The sequence below is a fragment of the Hypoxylon fragiforme genome (assembly GCF_022984875.1).
Source record: "Hypoxylon fragiforme strain CBS 206.31 chromosome Unknown GGS25scaffold_10, whole genome shotgun sequence".
In the NCBI taxonomy this organism is placed as follows: Eukaryota; Fungi; Ascomycota; class Sordariomycetes; order Xylariales; family Hypoxylaceae; genus Hypoxylon; species Hypoxylon fragiforme.
Genome location: NW_026054765.1, coordinates 1,808,819 through 1,831,719, shown reverse-complemented (window position 1 = coordinate 1,831,719; position 22,901 = coordinate 1,808,819). Strand labels below are relative to the sequence as shown.

The following is a 22,901-nucleotide window of genomic DNA, read 5'->3' as shown; positions in this document are numbered from 1 at the left end:
GACATCTAACTTGGTCCAAACGGAACCGAGCCTAGACGCGCAAGAGTCCAAGAGAAGAAGATTACCGAGAACGGAAGTGGTATTTTGATAATGTCATCATTACCTGCGGGCCTAATATATCTATATCCCGTACGTCAATACTTACATACCTACCTAGGTACACTCACACTCACATGCAAAGTACCTAGGTAAGCTTATGGTGAACTGCGGACGATGGTCGGAGGTAACATTAGATACTGTACGTTTGATGCTTGTTGATGCTTGTTGATGCTGGTCGATGCTTGGGTGGCTTGTGATAAATAAGTCAACGATACATGGATATTACATACTGTACATCAATGTTGGAGTGTTGAAGGTACGGATGTATGTAACTTCAATGTTCAAGGGAGATAAAATAGGTAGGTACGTACTATTGGAGGGTAATATCGAAAATTACCCCTTTTGGAAGTCACCCTTGTAACGCTCTTAACCCTTGTGTCGGTATCGGGTGGCCTCAGGCCTGGGGTGAACTTCGGTTGCCTGATTTGTGTAACTTGACATCTTTCTTAGCCTACGCTAATAGTAGATGCTGTGAAACCTGTGTAACGATGAGTGTGGCGCTTGCCAGGTGAACGACTACACTAATCTGCTGTAGTATGTAGATACCTAGTAGGTACTCAGTAATTGAGCAAACAAACAGCTACGAATAGGTACTGTCATGTACTGTACCCTGGGATATGGGCTTTAATAGTCAATGGATCAAATCTAGAACCTTGAAGCATAGCAGACCACTCATTGCGAAGATATCAAGCAAGGGGTATCGGCTAGTTGACTAGTTGGCTAGGCTGCAAAGAACTGCTAGGCTAGACACGCTAGGTTCGCGCCAGGGTGGAAGGCGAAAAGGGAACCTGATGAACCCCCCTCAGGGTTAAAAGGGGGGAGGGGAGAGAGAAGTTCAAAGACGGAAGAAGCGGATGACTTCCAATCCACTCGATCTTAAATATTTGACTTAATTAACCCCCGCCCCCACCAAAAGCCGGAACGAAATCTACTATTATGTATAGGTAGTTATTAGGTACTACATGCCCTGATTGCCCTAATTGCCCTGATGTCCAGTGTCGCTACTACCTAATACATAGTACATGCAGTCATGTGTATTGTACATTCAATCATTGATGTTACATGCAGTAGTCAACTGGTAGTTGCATGGTATGTACATAGTACATAATACCTACTACCTACATACCCTGTATTATGGATTACAAAGTGTATGGATACATACAACAATTAAACTATCATCAACCTTACAAACTTCAAATTGAACATCATCTGCAATTAAATCAAGAAAGTCAAACTATTCACTTTGCTTTTTTCTATGTACTGTAGTTGCCACTAAATGCCTACATATCACGTAAGTAAGTACCTAACTATCACTTCTTACGCATATTGGCGTCCAATTGCTAAAGAAAAAAAAGAAGAAAAAGCAAACAAGAATCAAAAAATAAAGAAATAACCAAAAATAATAATACACAACCAAGCCGACGTTATCTCATTTATGACAGAATCTGCTTGTGCATACAATACACACAGTACCTACACATTACTTACAAACACTTTACACTTACACACACTCTCACACACACCCTCAAATGCATTTCATCGTCGATCCGCCTTTTCTTTCGTTGACGGCCAACTCATCACTGAACCATTGATCACCATTGAGACTTCATCATTGGTCATTGAATTCCCATCCACCAACCATGGACCGTTTCTCATCTTTTCCTACCGAGGTTCGGCTTGTCATCTGGCGGTATGCTGTCGACATGGTCTATGAATCAGGACCGCCTTGCGTCTGGTCATTGGCCTATCGTGCTCCTTATCTTAGCCTTCAGCTTGATGGCTTCCCGCTGCCGAAATCCACCTTTGCCATCTTCCAGGTGAACCGAGAATCACGCCACGAGGCTGTCAGCCGATACTTGCTGTTTAAGGCCCGTAACGGTGCGAAGAGAGGGCATGTCAACGCGGTTGTTGACGTCTTCATACTTGATACTAGTTTGCTGGAAGAGATGGCGTGCACACCTGAGTGGAAGCCGCCTCGTTTTATCCGATCGTGTCGCGCCGTTGCTTGGCCGCCTCCCTTGGCTGCAATCTACAGCCAATCTTGGCACAATCTGTACTTCGTAAGGAAGATCCTCTTGCCTAGCGTATGCTTCACTTATCTGTACCGTGACAAGCTTGAACCTTTGCTCAAGCTCTCTTACTTGCATACCGTCTACCTGGATTTCGGGAACCCCGTGCGTAGCGTTGCCAATGACTACGCCGTGAAAATGTTCCGACTCAAGCAGGACAAGCTGGGATTAGATAGTACGCATCGTGATAAATTCCACGCCTGGTTCCAAGAGCACTCAGACCTCTTAATCGGCCCCGGGCTGAAACAGAGCAGCGGCACCGACAGCATGAACCAGCTAACCAAGATACGTTTCCGAAAGTGGAAACGCATCTTCTTAGACGATGTTTTGACAGGGTGGGAACCATTTGCCCGGAAAGGCGTTGTTGGCATCCTAGTCTCTGAGCTTCATCCTAGTTTCTGAGCTTCATTACGGCCTGCAAACGGAAATCTAGTCCGGCGCCCAGGCCAGATGACCTTGCCGAACCCTTGGGAGGACGCATGGGGAGCCTGCAGGCGATAGCGCCGCGGCTCTGACCAGGCCAACACCATATCTGATGGGTTTTATGGATTCACCTAGCGCCATCGGCTCCCACTAGGCACTAGGGCAGGGGATTGTTGACGGTAATCATACGCGGTCAACAGTCAACGTGGAGTGACGAGGGGTAGCATCTGCAGCCAACCTTTTCTGGAATAATCAGCCCAACATTGACGTCTTTGGAAACAGTGGAAACGACTTATGGGTTTCTGACAGGCTTCCTCTGGTTCTTATTACCTGGCCTTGCAATTTGATCTTGGGACCCTTGCAACTTGCTGAGATCTTCATCTCTCGCAACCTTAGCTCTCGCCCTCGCTAATCGCCCCTCCTAATTTTCGACAGTTCCTAGTCAGAAGATATCATATCATGTCTTGGGCTTCCCAATGCTGTGTAACCATGATGAGAGACTTCATCGACGAAAGCACCAATACCCATACAATACCAATACCAATACCACCAACAATACATCACCAACCACCACCATAACCTCTTAACCACCCCTAGGCCTTTGGAACAGTACACGCCCTAATAACTACCTGTAGAAAGAATCTTACCCGCACGTACCACACCAAATACTCTTGCCCCCTATTGCTCTCCAGAGGCTAGCGCCTTTGAGCCTGGTCGCTTATGCCTTCGCACGCAAGTTGTCCGTCCACGATGCGTAAAAGGCGGTCACCGATTGGCGAAGACTTAATACCACGACAACGTCGTCGTGACCTACAAAATCGGCCGATCAAACCCCTCTCCAATGGTACTAGGAGGCGCACACGCTCTCTTCCTGCAGTGCGTCAACCATTGCCAATGCTGGATAAGGAAGACCATCTTGGTTGGCAAGAACCACTCTCAGTGTGGAACCAAAGTGCACCTCGAGTCTACATATGTGTTGTGCTCTGCTTTCCGTGCGATAACCATCGCCGACAAGATGCAATTCACCATATCGAATCGGCTTTAAAACGTTTAGCACGAGAACGGCCCGTGTTCGCCGGACGGCTGCAGGCCAGTAGCAATAGTGGTAGTGTATCGCTTCATCGGTCCCCACTACAAGACATACCTTTCCAAGTCCTTCCCGCGAGCGAATCATGTCAGAGGGAATATTCACGATTAAGAGACGATGGGTTTCCGCCAGGCACATTCGTTCACTCTCGATTTGGCGCCTCCGGAAGTATGAGCTCCAATCTCGAATCGATACCAGTATCAAAAGTACAAGCAGAGTTTCCGCCCGGCGGGCTGTTACTTTCCATATTCTTACATCACGGACTCGTAGATGGCGGCTCCCTACGCGTCTTTCTAGAGTGTTTTGCCGCGCAAACTCGAAATACCCCCATTAACTTACCTTCTGACCAGACCTTTCCCATCATAAACACTCGCGGGCGCAGAGGCCCGATACACATGCACGACGTTTCTACGTTTAGAGGCTTATTGGCAAGGTGTCCGGAATATACGATGTTAGGCGACCTTAGCGGACCGACGCAACCACGATTACTGAAGACGGGAATGTCTATGGCACGGATTGAGAAGGTTGGCAAGATATTTGTCTTCACGAATCAAAAACTACAAGAACTTCGAGAACTCATTCAGTCACGAAACGGCACAACAGACCCTCCGTCGGCCTATACTAGCTTGGCCGCCCTCGCTTTTGCGCATATCACCAGATCTCGGGTTACGGCTGAGAAGTATTTACCTGGAGTGCAGCCGAGACGAGTCGCCATGTTATGGAACTCAGTGAATTGGAGGACGAGGGCTTTCCAAGGTGCGACAGAAAACTACTTTGGCAACGCAGCTTTGCCAGCAGTGACGAAAGCATCGATGGGTCAACTAACAGCGGCGTGTACGGACGATAACGAACTTGCGCGTCTCGTTCCACTAATCAAAGCGTCAATTGATGCGGTCGATCAGGAATATGTGAGCCGGCGGCTTGCTATGCTATCAGAAGCGCCGGACCCACGCTTAGTAGGAGTCAACTATGACCCACGGATGTCTGAAGTGTTAGCCTTTAATACATGGCGGCATTTTGGGGCGGATGTTGAATGGAGCATTCCGGGGGTGCCCGTGGCTAGAGCGGACGCGATTCGAAGGGCTCACGGATCGTGGAACCTTGGTACGGCGCTCATACTCCCAGCCAAGGCAGATTCGATGAAACAAGAACTTTTTGTGAGCTTGTCGGTTGACTCGATGAGGCTGTTATGCGCAGACAGCGGATGGACGAGGTGGATTGACAGGATCATAGGTTAATTAATGATGAGGCTGCAATCACTATAATGTAATTATCTAATGCCTTGATCCTTGTAACCATGTCGATGATCTACTTGCTTCTCATTTCCGTAGTGAATGCGTACATTTTGGGTAGCAACTCATACTACCTACGTTGTAGTAGTGTACTAAGCTAGGGCATGACTACATCTTACCAGCATGGCTATTAGATGGCTACCAGGTAGGTTAGAGGATGTACATCGCATTGGTTGTCACTTTGTCGGCTGTCGTACCCGAGGTCGGACTCAGCCGACCCCCAGTATAAGTCCCTTGTTGCTCCCTACTTTCATTGTGACATGTCACATCAATCTACAAACTACTATTAGGTCTGAACAAGGTCCTTACCAACCCTGGACTCCCTGGAGGTTCTACTAGGTATCTTGAAAGGAATCTACTAGGGCACAGTACCCAGTACGTAGTAGTTCACTTACCTATCTAGGTAGCTTTGTGCATAACCAGCAAGCCATGCTGTTTTCTATTCCCAGCACTGCTGTACATGGTTAGTACCAAACTTCCCAAGTGAAGGGGGCGACGAACCGCGGATATCCCGTATTCTACTCCAGAGCAGACAGAACAGACCCCTTTTCTGGGCGCCAAGAAGAACTACCCATTACGTACCGAATCACAAGTGAAGGAAAGGATAGAAATGGATACATATATGTATACATCCATACAACATACCTGCCATCAGGGCCCATTACCTGGGTTTACTAGGTAGTTGTACCTACATACCCTACCTACGTACCTACATCACATTAGTATTTAGCGTGTTTAGCTTAGTTACCTTTGGTAATAGTTAGTATGTAGATGTATGTACGTAACCTGCGCGCGCGCAAACGGGATGCATTATTTCATCGCATCTCACAAACGAAGTGTGCGCCACGGCCCGGGCCGCCGTTCAGATAGGTTCAGTTCGGAATGGTTGTTGATAATAGATATGCAGTAAATATGTAAATGTGTAAATGTGTAAACATGTAGATAGCTACATATACTACTTTTCAAGGTTGCCTTTACCAACATGAGGTTACTTACATGGCTACCTATGTACCTAGCCTACCTGATGTGATGTACATACTACACAGTAGTAGCAGACTTCACGAATTGCACGACATCATCTTTGATTACGGACTGTTTATCAAATATGCAAAGCGGGTAATTTACTATATGTCATGCTTTAGTGTCAAAGAAAACCCTGAAGCAAATAAGAAAAAAGCGTGGTAGAGTTGATGATGGAGGGTGACATGGTGACATATCTTCATTCTTTCAATTCTTCGACCTTGTTCATCAAACAGAAAAGTCTGACCGTTATTTCCCGTCCGACTACAACCAGCGGCCGATCCATCGATCTATAAAAGTATACGTACATCTGACAGCCCTATGGCATTCGTAGGATGGACTAGGTTTTAGATAAGGATCGCAGCAAATGCATACATACCCAGTATAAAGTCCCCAGTAGCTATGCAGCAACCTTTCTCATGTTCCTGTTTCCAACTCTTGGCCAGCATGTGGGAGCTAGGTATACTACATACATACCTAGGCGGCTGCTAGGTAGATATGCAAGTTGTCCGATTTCCTATTCCATCGATCTGCAACGACACCTACCCAAGTAGGTAAGTAAGAGAAGAGAAAAGAGGAGAGGGTAAAAAAAAAAAGAGACAGGTATTATTTTACGACTGCTTTTTTTTTATAATCTGTTTCTGCTCCACTAGTTCGTTCCGATCCGAAAATCCAAAATACAAAATCCCCTCCCCCAAAAAAGTGATGACAATCACATAACTACATGCAGGTGTACACGGCAAGTTTCAGAAAAATGACAGAAATCCGCTCTTTCGACCTTGGCCACCTCTGTCTGACCCAGCAGCCCAGTTTACAAATGACAAATGTACATAATGCAGCTCGCCGCTGCTGGTCTGTGGCACAGGAAAATCTTTACGTACGGAGGAACCACGATGACATCAATCTGAATACCCGTTCTTTTGAGGGGGGAGGGAGATCTCTTTCAGCCTTGGCCCATGACCAATTTTCTTCTCTCTTTTTCTTTTCGTCTCTCTTTTTAACTAAGGTTAGTTATCTCTTTACCTAGGTAATTAATACCATAATTACCTACTTGAGAGGTTTTGACGGATGCCTAGAGTTCCAATCACACGACCGTTAAGCAAAATACGACGGATATGCAGTCCGTGCAAATCTGAGCGAAAGGGCTTAAGTTTAATAGGGGGTATTATAGGTACGGGAATTCAGATATATTTTATACGGGTTCGTGCATTATTCCCGCTTTCAGACGTGACAACCAAGACCAGAACTGCCGCGAGACTACCTAGTGTAGGTAGTAATAGGTTAACAAATACAATAACAGTTAGTTAGCTGGCTGGCTACTATATTACTATTATACTAGCACGAACCTAAGCGGCACTACCAACGGATAGGAGCCCTTTGGAGTAGAGCTAGTAGACAAGAGTATGAACGCCTCGGTACGTACCTACTTGATTACTGAACTGGTATTATAACTAATATCAAGAGTATTATTAACTGGCCTCAAAGTGCTAGTTAGAAACCAGTTTAATACCAGACTGCCAGAGCAACTAGCTCCCCGGAGAAATGGCTGTAATTGGGGTTGATACCCCGTAATACCCCGTAGATGTGGCTTGCGTCAGGCACCTTTGCTCTCTGTTGAGGTCTTGTCTCTTCCGCATTTATACATGGCAGGTGGATATAACTAATACAATGTGCATGCTCTTGGAATTTTATACGCGGAATGTGGAGAGAGGCGGCGTTGTAAGGTAAGCCATGTTCATCGGCATGAATCCCATTCGTCAACCTTCTTAAGTTAGGTATATTTCTTATACATAGTGTATAATACGAATCCTAAATGTTGAATCTATTAATACTTACTTTATTATATGTCCCATTCTACTATTATACTCTAAGAAAAAATATTTGTGCCTCAGTCTAGATGGCTTAGTTACCTACATCACATACATACACACTTAACTACCTCATATCTACTACACTACGTACCTACCCTTACTCATCATCCCGCCTTGACCGCCCGATGCTCCGTCGAGTCAGTGTCGACGACATGGTTTTTGGCCTTAGCCCGCCCATTCCTTTCTGACGGGGTTTGGTTTCGACGATCCCTTCAAGGTTACCTACATAACATAATACATGTCACTTTACAACCCACGTGGGCTCTAATACCAGCGTCGGCAATCCCTTCCCGAACATCTGATCATGATGCCTAGTGTACCCAAGCCCCGGCTCCGACTCGGATTTTGTTCTTGCATACCTAGGTAGTTAGCAGCATGTAGCCTACCTACCCACAATGCACTAGGGCGAGATCGATGCCTAGGTACCTTACCTAGGTAAGCGGCACGCCGCACGGGATACACGGTACTGTATCATACATGGGGGAGAGGGAGAGGGGGATCCGCCCATCAATCAGCGCTGTGCTGCTCAGCAAATTTTATCTCGCATTTTCTCTGTTCACCGCTGTCCATCAATCTCGCTGATTACGATGCATCAACGTGTGGTACTATAATAAGCCAGGGGTGGGTAGAAGGGAGATGGGAGATGGAGAAATGGAGTAATGGAGAAAAGAAGGAGGGGGAGAGAGAGAGAGAGGGTCCTCTTTCTCTCTTCGCTCGTGATCGTACCCGGGCACTCTGCTGTGCAAAAGTTCAATTCCAAAATTGCGCTCGATATGGTCCATCTTCTAGGTGGAGAGAAGTCTCCGCAAAATGATTTCCCATTTGAAATGTAAGTTGAAATACATACAGTAGTGTAAGGTAGAGAGAGAGAGGTATTAGGTATCAATCCCATTCTAGTTGTGTAGACATTACACTATTTTCTGCTAAGAGAGCTCAGCCCCATCCATGGCAGCAGACATAGTGTAAGTAGTATTGCAATATCATGGCAATATGGCAACATGGCCAAACGTTCGTTGCCTTTTTTCCAAACCCGAACAAACAAGACCCCCCCTTCCCAGCTCCCCTTCCCTTTCAACCCCCCCTGTCCCTAAAGAACTGGGGAGAGCCGCGCATACAGATGTACGTGCGCAGCGTTCAGGACGATGCATTTTTCATGCATGTCTGTGCCGTCCACTGACAATTTGTGCGGTGTGTTTCGAGAACATTACGCTTTTCGTTTCTGCCGTTTCTGCCCCCTGGTGCTCTCACTTCCTTACAAAAATTAATATCACATCTCTCTTGTACGGATAGTTCCGAGCGGCTAGTTAGTTCCTGGGAATCTGGGATAAAGAAGAAACAACACAAGCATTGAAAGCAACAAGCATTATTTAGAAGTCCCCAACTTTTTATTCTTGTCTTGTTCAAAATCTTTCTTTTCCATTCTTCTTCTTCTTCTTCTTCTTCTTTCTATCTCATCTTCTTTTTTAAATGGAGAATCAATCATCAGATGAAGAAAAAGAAAAAAAAAGCACAGGCGCGTCCCCGTCTAACCCTCACTATCCCCGTCCCCCGTCCCCGTCCGTCATCGTACCTAAATTAGTAACTAACCATTTGTTATATTATACCAAACCTGGTCATCTATCTCCCTCCTCCTCTCTCCACCCCTCCCTCCCCGTACCTTTGCATCCCCTGACTCCATTTTTTTTTTTCCTTCACGGCTCCATGATTCCTCGGCCTTGTCGTATAGGCAAATGTTAAAATCCCATAAGAACAAAAGGATAAGACTCGGGTGATTTGACGCGTCCACAGTACATCTAAGCCTCATTTCGCCTTTTACCTACCTACATGTACTTACCTAGGTGTGTATTACGCGTGTAAGTACCCAGTGTGTATGTATGTAAGTAGTCTACCTAGTACCAAACCCTTTCGCTTCAGGTTTGGTTTCCCGCACGGCTATCTATCGCCATGAACCCATCCGTCATCGATTGGGGGGGGGGGGGGGGGGGGGGGAGCAATGTCCGTCATCCGGCTGGCGCCACAATCCCTGAGGCTTTGAATTCTCCGGGGGCGGTCAATCGGATAATTGGATCTAATATGTAACCTACCCGTCTTGCCGTACCGATTCCGCGTGTGTAAGAGTGCGTCGGCCGGGGACCGGAATGGGTCATTACTCCGTTATCAGATCGCTTCCATGCTGTCACGTGTATAAAGACTCCTTAACCTTCTGACTACAAGTGTAACGCTACAAGAAGGTAATTCATGCATTATACTGAATAATGAGTACAGTACCTTACCAAGTAGTGACATGGAGCTTAAACGGAGGATGGTCAAGAGCCGAACCTAACCAGATCGGCTCAATTGCCTGACATCTTGTGATGTATCTTGCTACAAGATCCCCCTCTTACTAAACAAATGTCTATCGTTTTGGCATAGAGGTTACTCAGTTAGGCCTTACATCCTAGTCTATCAAAGGGAAAAGGGGTAGTGAGTATACTCTAGGCTGTAGAGGCGAATACGAACACTCGAAACAAAACGAAATTATCCGCGAAAAAGAAAAAGAAAAAAACCCCCAAAGTCCTCATGCTCACCCATTCTACCACATCCTCTCACCTCAACACTGATGTCTTCGTCGTCAGTTCTATCGCCATAGGCTACTTTCGCAATAGAACCGGTAAAAGCCGGGTTACCACAGCAAGGCCGATATTTACCATCCCTCAATATTACATTATATTAACATTCGCAGCCGCATGAACCAACCAGGGCGATCTGTGAGACGCCTAGATCGCGGGGAGGTTGTATATAGCATATAACATGAAACCGCCATCGTGGCGCGTCGTCCAAGGCCAGGGGGTCGCGGCCTACACCACATTTAACCGGCCGGCAAAATGCCATCTACCTACTTACCTACCCACCTAGCAGGCCATCATCATGTTCACGCCTTCAATGCTCAATGCTCAACATCCCGGCCCCCACCTCCATCTGGTTAGAGATATTTACCTACCGTCGGCAAAATAGACCCTTTTCCCCACGATGATCGGCATAGGCCCATTGGCAATATTCCTGCGTAGCACATTTGCCCATGCTCTCGGAGACCAGGAACGGACGCAAGAATTCCCCTTTCTAGAAGCGGGTGTTTCTCTTTCTCTCTCTCTCTCCCTCTCTTTGGCTGGCAGAACCCCATCTGATCTTTTTGTGAGCCTGGAAATAACAGTATATAACCGTTTCTGATTCCCCGCGTCGGCGATCAGGGGTTTCCTGTTTTTTTTCTTCTCCTTTTCTTCTTCTCCTCACCCCAAGGTCAAGAAAACCAAGGAACCCTACCTATCCAACAGATTCCCCCCTCCTAAACCTAAGCTCAGGAATCATAATCCCGCTGTCGATCAACCAACCATCCCTCCCCCCCCACCCAAAAAAAAAAACCGCCATGCTCAGCTCATCCCTCCTCGCCGCCCTCACCGCGGCCGCGGCCGCCCTCGCCTCCCCGCTCGACCTGATCACGCGGTCGACGCCGGCCGGCACGGGGACCAACAACGGGTTCTTCTACTCGTTCTGGACGGACGGGGCGGGGTCCGTGACGTACAACAACGGCGCGGCGGGGTCGTACGACGTGACGTGGTCGAACGTGGGGAACTTCGTGGCAGGCAAGGGGTGGAACCCGGGGGCGGCGCGCGTGGTGACGTACAACGGGACGTGGAACGGCGCGAGCGTGAACAGCTACCTGTCGGTGTACGGGTGGACGCGCAGCCCGCTGATCGAGTACTACGTCGTCGAGTCGTTCGGCACGTACAACCCGTCGAGCGGCGCGCAGAAGCTGGGCAGCGTCGAGAGCGACGGCAGCGTCTACGACGTCTACCGCACGCAGCGCGTCAACCAGCCCAGCATCGACGGCACCGCCACGTTCTACCAGTTCTGGTCCGTCCGCCAGCAGAAGCGCGTCGGCGGCTCCGTCACGATGCAGAACCACTTCGATGCGTGGGAGAAGGCCGGGCTCAAGCTCGGCACCCACAACTACCAGATCCTTGCGACTGAGGGGTACCAGAGTAGTGGTGCGGCGCAGATCACCGTTGAGCAGTCCTAGGAGAGACGAGAGAGAAAACGGAAAGGCTCTGGTTTGGGAATTGGGTATTTTGGCTGATATAGGAAGAGGGAGATCCGGTTCAGGTTATTAGGTACTGCTGCTACTACTGGCTCTATCGCGAGCTCGCCTCTTGTCTAGGCATCTTCTGTATGCTAGTCCGTATCGTTAAGCTCGAGCATTTCACCTTATCCATGCACTGCTCTTCTTGCCAGGCAGTCTACACGTAAGTTGTTCAAAGGTACCTGAACTTAAGTAGTGACAATAAGTGAAAGCGTTCGCGCATCGTTGGCATAGATACATACTTAACTGTGCCTCTTTGCCCATCCGAGGCATCTCTCCCTTGCGTATCATGGGGAAGCTTCGTTTTTCTAGTTCTTTGATCTCTTGTTATATGGTAAATAGGCCTTCTCCAATAGGTATAGATGCTTGGAGACATCGTTGGCAACGAACTTTTGTGCTATATAGGTACCTATCTAGGCGGGGTGTAAGTATCAGATCACTAGGCAATCTTAAGCGGTTTGAGGCAAATATTCTCAGTTCTAGCAGGAAGTGAAGTTATACGGGGACTTGCGTGAACTGAAACCCCTAAGAACTAGATGTAAGCCGTTAGTCTCGACTAAGCTGATATCTCAAAGTCTTCTCCCCAGATAGCAATCGTCGGCCTTATGCAAGATTACTCATACTAACTTGTGGCTCTACAGATACGTAGCAGCCTTCGACCGAGAGCTACAAGTGACGAGGTATTAGTACGTTGAAAAATGAAAGCCAGGACTAATACACGTATTAGTGAAGAGGTATCGGATACTGGAGCCCGTAAAACCTCAAAGACGTGGTTGGGAAGGGTAGGACGCTGCAGAGGTTGTCGAGCCTCGCCGTGGAGGGCGACTGCTTTGCCACGAAAGCGAGTGAGATGGTTTAGCCAGCCATAGAGAATCTTACCCGGCGCTGTATTTATGTATGCGTACCAGGTAGGTACCCACCTAGATACCCAGATACGCACTTAAGTAAGCCATGTTACACACAACTCCCAGTTTGCCTTGGAAAGGGGCATCAGCTATGCTCACCGGGAAATCGTATTCAGACCTACCCTAGGTATTTAAAAAAGAAATAGCCATACATGGACCACGAAGTTAGACATATAAAGCAAAACAAGCACCAATAACATCGTCGACCACAAAGCTGGATTTCAATTGAGTTTCCAATGCGATCCGGAGGCAGGCCTTTTTGTTCATCCTTTCCCTTCCCCTTTTCTTGTCCTACGATCCTTTGGAGATTATTTCTTGCTTCAATGCACTAAACTAACTAAGCGGACATGCCTACCTAAGTAAGTATGAGTGAAAAGCTCACAACCTTGGAAGTCTAGGCATCGTTGCCCACCCCCCCTTATTTTTTATCAAGGATATAGGTTTCTTCGTTGGATATACCTCGATTGCGCTGAGTACAGCATATATACTAGGTTAGGTATTTATTCGGGTAATGATAGCACTCACAAGTAAACCTTAGCGTTTTGATGATTCGCTTAGTGACGAAGGAGCGTTCGACTCAGGCCGAGAAATTAGGGAGCATCAGATAACGCCCTGGAACAAATAAGAAGAATGTTTAGACATCAATTCTCAAAACACCATCTTGGAATACGTAAAAGTTTCATTCATTGGTGGTCATGGTCCGTATTGTTATACATGTGGAGTGTGGAAAAGTTTACACAAGGATACCTTAGTAGATCCTCATAATGCATCGTCATCATAGATGCTTCCGTTTCGTCTCTTTTTTCTTTTCCGCCTTCATATCCCCAAACTCCCTTCCTCACTCTCGCCTTTTCTCATACGCATCTAACTGAAGCCCCCTCCCTGGCTGAACCGTGCTCTATTTAGCATCGATAAAGCTCTTGATGTCCTTGAGCCAGGTCTGGTACTCGCGCTGCTCCTTGATGTCCATGTAGTCAGGAACGAAGACGGCGAGAGCCTGGGTGATACCACGCTCCTCGAGGTAGCGCTCCATGAGGAGTTGGAGGTCCTCATCGAGGCTGCCGAAAGGTGGGCCGGGGTAGAGTTCCTGGGCGGCGTGGCTGATCTCGGCGGACTCGCCGTGGGCCAGCTTGGGGTCCTTGAAGTAGTAGAAGTTATCGACGATGACCTGGCCACCTTGGGCAATGGCCTCGATGTTCAGCGCACCCTTGCCCGGCTTCTCGACTACAACGTTAAGTCGGCACGGTGTGGGTGGTACTTGATCATCGTCGCCCTCGAGACCCTCTTCGGCCTCGGCCTCCTCCGACGCGCGTTGGTTCTCGGGCGAATCGGCGTCTTCGTCACCAAGAGCATCGTCACCGAAATCTTCGCTGTTCTCGTAGTTGGTGAGGTCAGAAATGGAGAAGGTAACGGTGATGCTAATATGAGATCATTAGTAGGTGTTTTTCTTTTCTTTTTTTTCTCTGCCCTTCTTTCACTATAAAAGAGAATTCAAAAAGGGAATCGGGGAGGGAAACACTCACGTCTCATTGCCGAGCTTCCTCGTCAAAACAACATCTTCCTTTCCAGGGACGTCCTTAAGCTCAAAGGGGCTGTTGTCTAGGAAGTCCTTGACGCTGGCGGGCAGTTCACTATCTCTCATCTCGCTTTCAAGCTGAATCTCGCTCTCCAGCTTAACCGACAGCTCCTCATCAACTTCTGACGACTGTTGCTTCTGTCGTAGCTGTGACGTGGAAAAGGCGGACGCAAATTGCTGCGAGGATCTGAGAGGTGTCCATGAAGACTTGAGTAGAGAGCTTGTTTGCGCTACTCTGGATTGTCGGAGGGTGGTTGCACTGAGGCGGGTGAAGGTGCGGGGCGCAGAGCGCGCGACGGCTCGCATAGACATCATCATCTTTAAAAGATTATGAAAGATGTGATATTAAGGCTATGAATTGGTAGAGGTAAGGATTGAAAAACTTAAAGAAGGGTGGAAAATGGGTTAGTTATCTGGAGAGTTATTAAAAAATAACTTGAAGTCTTTTTGAAAGTTTTGAGAAGCTCCAAAAATTTTACTCTTTTTTTTTTTTTTCTTTTTTTTCCAACATAGTTAATTGTTATCGGAACTGATTAGATGACCTATCTAGCTAATGTGGATACCTAGATATCTAGTAATCGCCATGCACGGACCACAAATGAGGGGCACAAAACTTCAATTTGAACTACTAGGTACATTTATGATGTACCTAGGTCACTACATAGTGTGCGTCAAGATGCGCCGCACTGTGAGATTTCTCAACAACAAAGTCTTAACATAGGTAATAAATATATATGTAAGTGACTATGTATGTTGGAGAGGGAGATGAATTCTAGTCATACGGCCTAGAATCTCAACATTATTTTTATGCCAACCTTGGCTAATAATGGCAATCGAAACAAGCAAGAAGATAGTTAGTGTCAACTCTTATAGAGGCCATCCTCTCGATCCCTCTCTTCCGAAGGTACCTACATAGTCTAGCCTAGGTAGTCACCAAGGGTTACAGACGCTTTTCTATAGGCAGTATGTATCAGATTTCAAAGACTACTAAGATAATCTCTAGCTAAAAACTCTTGTCAACCGATAAATGCTTTTATTCTTATGCTGCTGGTAGTCGGCTTCATGATACTGCAGTCCGCCAAGGCCGTGTCCGAGTCCGTGTCCGCATCCGCGGGATCGATTGGATTCCTTCCTTACATTTCCAGCACTGGTACTGAGTTTTGTTGGATGCACTGTTGACGCCAGTTCCACAACTTCCAAACATGCCGCTTTGACGAGCTGTCTTGCACGATTTCTCCGAGATGAGCACTGTTTCCTCGTGGCCGCAGTGACAGGCTCTTAGGTGCGTGACGTATTGACACATTTCTAAGCCGCTGTTAGCTACACACATGCACAAGCTAGGCTTGGGAGTTGGATCTACATACTGGGGTGGCATAAAGATGTAAAAGATCGATGACTTGCAACAAGGCTCAATGAGAAGATTATCAGATGAAGTAGAGATCGTCATTGTCATTTTATTCTATGCTGAAGTCCGCCAAACTTCCATCTTATATGACGCTTGAAGTAGCCCACACGTGGAAAAATGTTCGACGACCTACAATGCTGTGATTGCTGCATCGTATGACATATCTCAGGACTGTCGCTGCGACGCCTCTAGCCAAGCCAATCGGGTACCTGAAGGAGCGAGGGAAAAAAAACTTCTATACCTATTACTATACAAGCCCCGCTGGACCAATCGCCTCGAGATTCCCAGCTGAGATTAATAGACATCAAGTTTGATGGAAGTACCACAAATCATAGCAGCAGCACTATTCATTCTTTTTAAAAAAAGCATGAAATGGAAGGACACAAGGCACTGAGCATGTAGCCGCGCCGGGACGAGCGTGTAGGAGGCTGTGAAATGTCACACGTTTATTAACTGCGGATGGGACGATCTCGTTTATCTAAGACCGTAGCTCGAAACGCTGTGGGGTTCGGGAGCTGGTAGGGCTTTGCGGCTTCTTTTTAAAGTCTCGGATCCGGGGTGCAGGCAATTATTGTTCAACCACGGCCATCTTTTGAACTTCGGCTACCCACAACTTCGGCTACCCACTCCCCTCACACGTGCAACGACTAGGTAGGTAGGTGCCTAAGTTCTAAAAACAGGTACGGCAAACAATGCACTCGGGTTGCAAGCGATCGCGATTTAACTCTGTAGTGGCACTTTCGTCCAGACTAGCCCTGGGTACACAAAAATACCGTCGAGGATAGTTCCACCTGCCTTGCCTGCTTGCTTGTCTGCCTATCTGCGTACCTGCGTGCGTGCCTGACGTCCTCTGGCACGGTACGGGTTCAAGCATGCGCCGCAACCTTGCCGATGAGCTTTAAACGCACATCGCCGTTGTGAGCCATGGACATGGGTGAACCGGGTCCGAGACTAACCGACATTGTTTCGCCTATACCCATCTATTCATTTAAAAACCTGGGAATGAAAACCGGCAGGTGTGGCTGGTTGCGGAGTTTGCAGCTGATGTGCGCCAGAGCTGTAGGTAACCGCGGGTTTGCGAACCAACGGCCAAACGGGGCCACCTCCCTGACCTACATGTAGTCTCGGAAACTTCCTACGTCCGTACGTAAGACCCCGTCTGCTCTACGACGGACATAGAAACATCAACCGAGGGCACATACAATGGTTACACGCCTCTCTACAGGCTCAAGCTTGCAAACACGTGATTGCTGGGTAAATATTTTTAATGCTCCCCTCTTGGGGGAAAACTGGAAGGTTTGATGCCTCCGGCGGAAGATAACCTCGCCCATTTGAGAGTAGTAAGATAGGACCAATTACCTTCCCAGCGGCTTAGTAGCGTGGCATTTTCGTCATCATCAAGTATCGGGAGTACTAAACACATTAGTTAAATGGACTTCTGTCGAGAGGTTATAGATGCACTGACGGAAGCCATTCTGGTGTTCCTTTTCAAGTTTATCGATCTTCACCTTTAGCAGATCTTCCCTGGTGCTGGCAGGACGTCCTGGACGCCGCACCTTCTTTATTTCGCTTAACTCTTCATCATACTGATGTACAAAACTGGGTGTCAGGTTAGTTGACTGTAGGCTATAGAACTTGAGAGATGGCAAGAAATTTATACTGACGTCTTGATGAGCTCTTGAATGACGTCTATCTGAAGGGGTTGGTTTCCATTTTGCTTCAGCGCTTCACGGAAGAAAGTGGCTCGTTCAACTATCCACATAGAACACACGAGTTAATTTATTGGGTGTCCACATAGATACCTAGGGTAGGTAGGTAGGTAGGTAGGTAGGTAGGTATGATAGGTATGGTGGCACGGATGACATACTGTAGGGCTTATCACTCTTCTTTCTTGAAGAAGCGAGTTTTTCAAGCTTCTCATCTCGAACTTGCGCTCGATGTAGTCTCTTAGAATCTCGGGAAAATTTGTTTAAAGATTCAATGGGACCCTTCTTTTTCGCAATGGCCTTACGAGTTCTTTCAAGTGTCTTGGCCATCTTCTTTTCTTTTCTTTTTTTGGGGGGGGAGTTTTATGAGATTGGTACTGGGTGGGTAAAGCGATGAAGTTTGCGAACGTTGTACGTCGTAGGTTTCAATCTTCTCACTTTCTTCAAAGTTTCTTGGAGTGGAACATGTGAAATTTTGTTGGCTGGAAGAATTGGTGGGGCTAGACTATGGAATCTTTCATCAATGATTGATTGATCTTTCCATCTTTCTAGAAAAGGGGACTTATTCCTGGCGGGGCAACATGGAAGTTGAGGCTAAAATGCTATGTAGCTTCAATGTTGCTCCATTCAAATTGTTGCTTAATTGGTACATGGTGATTGTTAGGCACACGGTGTAAATGCCTGTGCTTTAGTAACTTCACGAGAGTAGATTTGATATGCAATCAGCTGTCAAGTACTAGCTATGTACAGTGTGTATTAGCCTCGACTAGGATCTTGTTAGCTTAGTTCATTCACTTGATTGGTTAGCCCCACGTTTCTCGTCCCAGCCCACTAGCAGCTGCCTACCTGCTAGCCTAACCAAACCCACTAAAAAAGACTAAAAGAAGTCGCGGTGTGGCCCTTTAGTGCAAATGGTTGCTCCACGACGCGGTTCAACATGTAAGAATTTCTTATCGATTGATTAGTGCCTACCATTGTACTACTAGTACCATTGTACTACTAGTACCATTGTAGGTAGGTACCAGTGCACCACATTGGATCCATCGTAAACGCGTTTCTATTCCTATTTCATACTCTGCAGACTGTAGGTACAGCCTTCAGAACTTCTAACTTAACATCACTCGAGCGTGCCAATTCTAACCTGACGTCTTCCTTGACCCTTTATCTTTAATACCTTCAACTTTCCTCATCCACATTGACATCCCACTACCCACGCCACCTTCTTAAAAGTCCGTTTTAATCCCATGTTTATCTCTACTTGTTTACCTTCTTTACCGTATTTGTAACTCACACACCACCACTACTTCGGCCGATTGACTACCTAGGTACTTACCTGGTTACAATTCAGCCTTCTGAGAAAGCGCCGGACTCCAGTAAAATCACTACTCTTCACTGGATTTGACTGGATTTACCCCTTCAACTTCGCTGGCCATTCGCCAGAGTAAATACTGATCAAGACGAGTTCTGTTGTATGGCTACAAGCATCTAACGTTTACCACCGCAATTCCGGCACCGAAGAAGAGTCCTTCTTCGTCTTCTTCAAGATGGGTATCCAAGGTAAGTCAATGGACCCACTATGAAGTCCTGACGCTTCAGAATACTCATGTATGCAGGGCTGCTCCCACTACTCAAATCCATACAGCGACCCACCGAACTCAAGAAGTACAGTGGTGAGACCTTCGGTGTAGATGCCTACGGCTGGCTACACCGAGGGGCCGTACCTTGTGCCATTGACCTCGCCCAAGACAAGCCGACTCGGAAGTAAGTACCATAACCAGCTCTCACTTGTCATCGGGTAAGATATGAAAATAGATAAAAGCTCTCGATCTCACATGTCATACTTTAGATACGTCGACTTTGCCATGAGCCGTGTTCGCATGCTCAAACACTTTGGCATAACTCCTTACATGGTCTTCGACGGTGGTTTTTTGCCCAGCAAAGGCTCAACCGAAGCATCACGAGCCAAGCGCCGAGAGGAGTGTAAGAAGACGGGCCTCGAGCTCTTGAAGGCTGGCAAACCATCCCAGGCGCATGTCGAGTTACAGAAAGCCGTTGATGTTACTCCTGAGATGGCTCGCCACCTAATCGAAGAACTCAAGAAGGCTGGCGTACCCTATGTAGTCGCACCTTATGAAGCCGATCCACAACTTGTCTATTTGGAACGTCAAGGTCTCATTAGTGGCATTCTTTCCGAAGACTCAGACTTGCTGGTCTTCGGAGCGAAGCGACTTTTGACCAAATTAGACCAGTACGGCAACTGCATTGAAATCAATCGGAGAGATTTCTGCGCTTGCCGAGAGGTGTCTTTCACGGGTTGGACTGACGCTCAGTTTCGACAGATGGCTATATTCAGTGGCTGCGATTACCTAGATAGCATTAATAGCCTAGGGCTGAAGACGGCACACAGAATGATGCGAAAGCACAAGACGCCTGAGCGAGTGATCCGCATGCTGCGATTCGATGGGAAATATCGCGTTCCTACCGATTACCTAACTCTCTTCGACCAAGCCGAAAAGACTTTCCTCTACTCATGGGTCTTTTGCCCTAAAGCAAACGAGCTGGTCCATTTTACCGAGCCCGGTTCTGACATCAAAGTAGAAGAACTCCCCTTCATCGGGCCATCCATGGAGCCAGAAGTTGCCAGAGGAATCGCAACCGGGGATGTGAACCCAATCACGAAGCAAAAGATAGTCCTTACAACCACGTCGTCGCCTAGAAAGCGTACTGCATCGGGATCTACTCGTGCCGGACCCCAAACGCAAGCCGCCCGAGAACCCCCAGAGAAGCCAATCGACTCCTACTTCAAGGGTCACCACCGAATTCCCCTGGGCGAAATGGAGCCTAATTGCTTTTCTGTTGACCCCGTACGACTGTCTAACTTAACTGAAAACGGCAATCGACCTATTGTATACCCATTGCCAAGACCATACATTGACGAGACTGACCTTGCCTCATCTACTGGGTCGCGTGCATACATCCGTCGCTCTGAGGGCTCGTCTCGCACTTTACGACGTCGAACTGAGCCAATTTCTAACCTTCTCAGTAATGACGGACATTCTCTAGCATCCGGATCACGACGTCAAACCCTAGGGCCAAGACTCAACATTGCGAGCAATCCAGTAAATGCCGGAGCCACCCAGCCGGTTCGACCGCCTAAGAAGGCGCGATTATGCGACGATGCTAGTTCGGAACTTAGCCCTGGCAAGAATAGAAGCAAATTCTTCCCGTCTGGTAAAAAAGGGGGCGTTAGTGGCAGGAAATCGGAAGGGTATATCATGTCGGATGACTCAATCGAGGAAGCTTTGAAGGATTTGCCAGACATTGGTGAATGGGGTACTTCGTCAAAGGACCAGAAGGAAGTGATGGTTTATCAGGAGCCTCACTCGTCGACAGGTTCCGAAATATCTAAGGACGACAAAGAGGAAATTGAAGGAGAGTCTTCTGGAACCACTGTCTCAGAACAAGACAACGCGTGTCCCAGCACGCCCAGCATTATCAAGCAATTTGCCTACGAAGCGAGCGCTACATCCAACTTGCCGACGTATAAACGCGACCAGTCACGTAGACAGAGCAGCTCCACCTCTTCCATGAGAAGCTCTCTTATCGAGACGCCTACTTCCTCCATTACATCGTTTTTGCCATCTTCATCATCCACACAGCCGTCCACGTCTGGAAGGACCCCAATGACGACACCTCGTATGACGCCGCTTCAAAGACTCAGCTCCCAGGCTCTAGGCCGCAACAAGCAGCCATCAACCCCAAGTTTCACGGCGCCGCGACCACAGAAGCGATCTAGTCTAGGAAGACGCAGCCTAGAATCTCTGCCGATTAATCCCGCATTTGTGCCTTTACCGCCTGTCGACATGGCAGAGGTGGAGGCACTAAACCGACCGGTAGGCAGTGAAGACATGATGATGCCAGAGAGCGAGGAAAATGAGGAAGAACAAGAGAATATGGGGACCAAGAAGTCCAAGGGGAGAGGCACAAGGCCGGATTTGGCAAGGTTCCTCTTTGTTCAGGAAAGGATATAATCAGAGCAAAGTGGTACACTCGGCTGCCCATACTAGCTCTGGGTATGGGAGCTATGGTTTCGGATGGCGGTTACATCAGCATAGCGCCGGAGTTTTGACAGCAAAGGTTACGGAGTAAAGGCATCCATGGACTTTGTAGGCTACAGGACCGTATAGGTGTCTGACTTCGGCAATGGGGAATCCAGGGACTATACGGATACCAATATGTATTGTTTTCTGATGAACAACGAATAGTGACCGAGTTGTTAATGCCTCTTGAACGTATTAATCAATGAATAATCATCATAACCTTTCCCGCCATTTACATGTCTCATTTTGTGAAAGTAGCCGGAGGTTATCATAATGAATGTTGTAAGTAGAATATGGAACAATCGATTGATGAATCGATGGGTAAATTGTTGAAATTTTATTGAAATTTATATATCTGTATGAAGTCATATGGTGATAATACTGACTGAACCGGATGGAAGAGTGTTCGGTTTGCTAATAGCTGAGGTAATAAGTTAGTTGATGGTCCATGTAATTAATTCTACATGGTGCTGGAATTATACTGTCACTGTATGTAATGTTAAATTGATACTGTATACAGATAGTGATTATGTAATTTTACTTTTTTCTTAGAGACGAAACGAATCCGAGGTGTTGCCGGTGTACATAGTACATTGAAGAAACACATTTAACATACATACATACATGGATGACTTGATTCTGAATATTGAATCATTCAATGTTTGACCAGTTATTGCGTCAGAAACCCGCTGTCTGCCGTGGTTACCTTAAGTACCTAGTAGGCAGGTACGCTAGTAGGAGGATCTGGTGACTTGGGGGACCCACCACTGGCACCAAGTCACTAAGCCACTATTCTAGGTAGGTATGTACCTATTTGTGACCTGTTTGGCACCTATTTGAACTGTCTGGCAGCAGCACTGGAGGCAATACTACGCAGTAGATAGTGGATTGTGTAACCTCGCAACGTCGCAAAACTACGATCGCCGAAGTAAAGCCCACCTTGCCCACCCGTACCTACCTAGCATGCGACAAGTTGATGCCAGGGGTTGGTTGGTTTAGGTATCAGCTGCACATGGTCCACCGGTTGCCGCCAACATCTTTTCTAAGCCACTTTTCAGTCAATTACATAGTACAAAGTTACTTGAACCTTGAAGTTACCATTTACGGCCTGCAACTGCCTGCAACTGCCTGCAACTGCCTGAGGTTAGCAAGGTTAGCTATAACGGATAACGGTGCCAACAACCGCTGACATAGGATTTTATTTTAGGGGGAGGGGGCACTGGGGGCATTT

General features: G+C 47.3%; 6 protein-coding genes across 6 annotated transcripts; 4 read left to right on the top strand and 2 right to left on the bottom strand.

The window, feature by feature from the left end:
- Positions 1–1,004: 1,004 nt before the first annotated feature.
- Positions 1,005–3,167, top strand: GGS25DRAFT_91720 (uncharacterized protein). The gene has a single exon (XM_049266137.1). The coding sequence runs from the start codon at positions 1,740–1,742 to the stop codon at positions 2,568–2,570; it is 831 nt and encodes a 276-aa protein (XP_049112468.1). The 5' UTR covers positions 1,005–1,739; the 3' UTR covers positions 2,571–3,167.
- A 174-nt stretch (positions 3,168–3,341) lies between these two features.
- GGS25DRAFT_516226 (uncharacterized protein) lies at positions 3,342–4,916 on the top strand (the record flags this gene model as incomplete). The annotated part of the gene is made up of 2 exons (XM_049263171.1): positions 3,342–3,810; positions 3,877–4,916. The coding sequence occupies 2 exons, from the start codon at positions 3,342–3,344 to the stop codon at positions 4,914–4,916; spliced, it is 1,509 nt and encodes a 502-aa protein (XP_049112467.1).
- A 6,348-nt stretch (positions 4,917–11,264) lies between these two features.
- GGS25DRAFT_91660 (glycoside hydrolase family 11 protein) lies at positions 11,265–12,181 on the top strand (the record flags this gene model as incomplete). The annotated part of the gene is made up of 1 exon (XM_049266136.1): positions 11,265–12,181. One exon carries the CDS (start codon positions 11,265–11,267, stop codon positions 11,916–11,918), a length of 654 nt encoding a protein of 217 aa, XP_049112466.1. The 3' UTR covers positions 11,919–12,181.
- A 1,363-nt stretch (positions 12,182–13,544) lies between these two features.
- Positions 13,545–14,983, bottom strand: GGS25DRAFT_511181 (mitochondrial glycoprotein). The gene is made up of 2 exons (XM_049262707.1): positions 14,407–14,983; positions 13,545–14,301 (listed from the first exon to the last, which is right to left on the bottom strand). The coding sequence occupies exons 1-2, from the start codon at positions 14,775–14,777 to the stop codon at positions 13,782–13,784; spliced, it is 891 nt and encodes a 296-aa protein (XP_049112465.1). The 5' UTR covers positions 14,778–14,983; the 3' UTR covers positions 13,545–13,781.
- Positions 14,984–16,738: 1,755 nt separating this feature from the next.
- GGS25DRAFT_511175 (translation machinery-associated protein 16) lies at positions 16,739–18,173 on the bottom strand. Its single transcript, XM_049262706.1, has 5 exons — positions 17,732–18,173; positions 17,529–17,616; positions 17,330–17,463; positions 16,821–17,277; positions 16,739–16,760 (listed from the first exon to the last, which is right to left on the bottom strand). Exons 1-4 carry the CDS (start codon positions 17,898–17,900, stop codon positions 17,129–17,131), a joined length of 540 nt encoding a protein of 179 aa, XP_049112464.1. The 5' UTR covers positions 17,901–18,173; the 3' UTR covers positions 16,739–16,760; positions 16,821–17,128.
- A 438-nt stretch (positions 18,174–18,611) lies between these two features.
- Positions 18,612–22,107, top strand: GGS25DRAFT_511173 (uncharacterized protein). Its single transcript, XM_049262705.1, has 3 exons — positions 18,612–19,127; positions 19,184–19,331; positions 19,417–22,107. The coding sequence occupies exons 1-3, from the start codon at positions 19,115–19,117 to the stop codon at positions 21,599–21,601; spliced, it is 2,346 nt and encodes a 781-aa protein (XP_049112463.1). The 5' UTR covers positions 18,612–19,114; the 3' UTR covers positions 21,602–22,107.
- The last annotated feature ends 794 nt before the right edge of the window (positions 22,108–22,901 follow it).

Excerpts from the sequence above, each read along its gene's own strand:
- GGS25DRAFT_511181 (XM_049262707.1), bottom strand. The coding sequence starts at position 14,777 with ATGATGATGTCTATGCGAGCCGTCGCGCGCTCTGCGCCCCGCACCTTC. Across the intron at positions 14,302-14,406 it reads AGGAAGCTCGGCAATGAGAC|CATCACCGTTACCTTCTCCA; the intron begins GTGAGTGTTTCC and ends ATCTCATATTAG.
- GGS25DRAFT_91720 (XM_049266137.1), top strand. The coding sequence starts at position 1,740 with ATGGACCGTTTCTCATCTTTTCCTACCGAGGTTCGGCTTGTCATCTGG.
- GGS25DRAFT_511173 (XM_049262705.1), top strand. Across the intron at positions 19,332-19,416 it reads CAAGACAAGCCGACTCGGAA|ATACGTCGACTTTGCCATGA; the intron begins GTAAGTACCATA and ends GTCATACTTTAG.
- GGS25DRAFT_511175 (XM_049262706.1), bottom strand. The coding sequence starts at position 17,900 with ATGGCCAAGACACTTGAAAGAACTCGTAAGGCCATTGCGAAAAAGAAG. Across the intron at positions 17,464-17,528 it reads ATTCAAGAGCTCATCAAGAC|TTTTGTACATCAGTATGATG; the intron begins GTCAGTATAAAT and ends CCTGACACCCAG. Across the intron at positions 17,278-17,329 it reads GGAACACCAGAATGGCTTCC|TACTCCCGATACTTGATGAT; the intron begins GTCAGTGCATCT and ends TAATGTGTTTAG.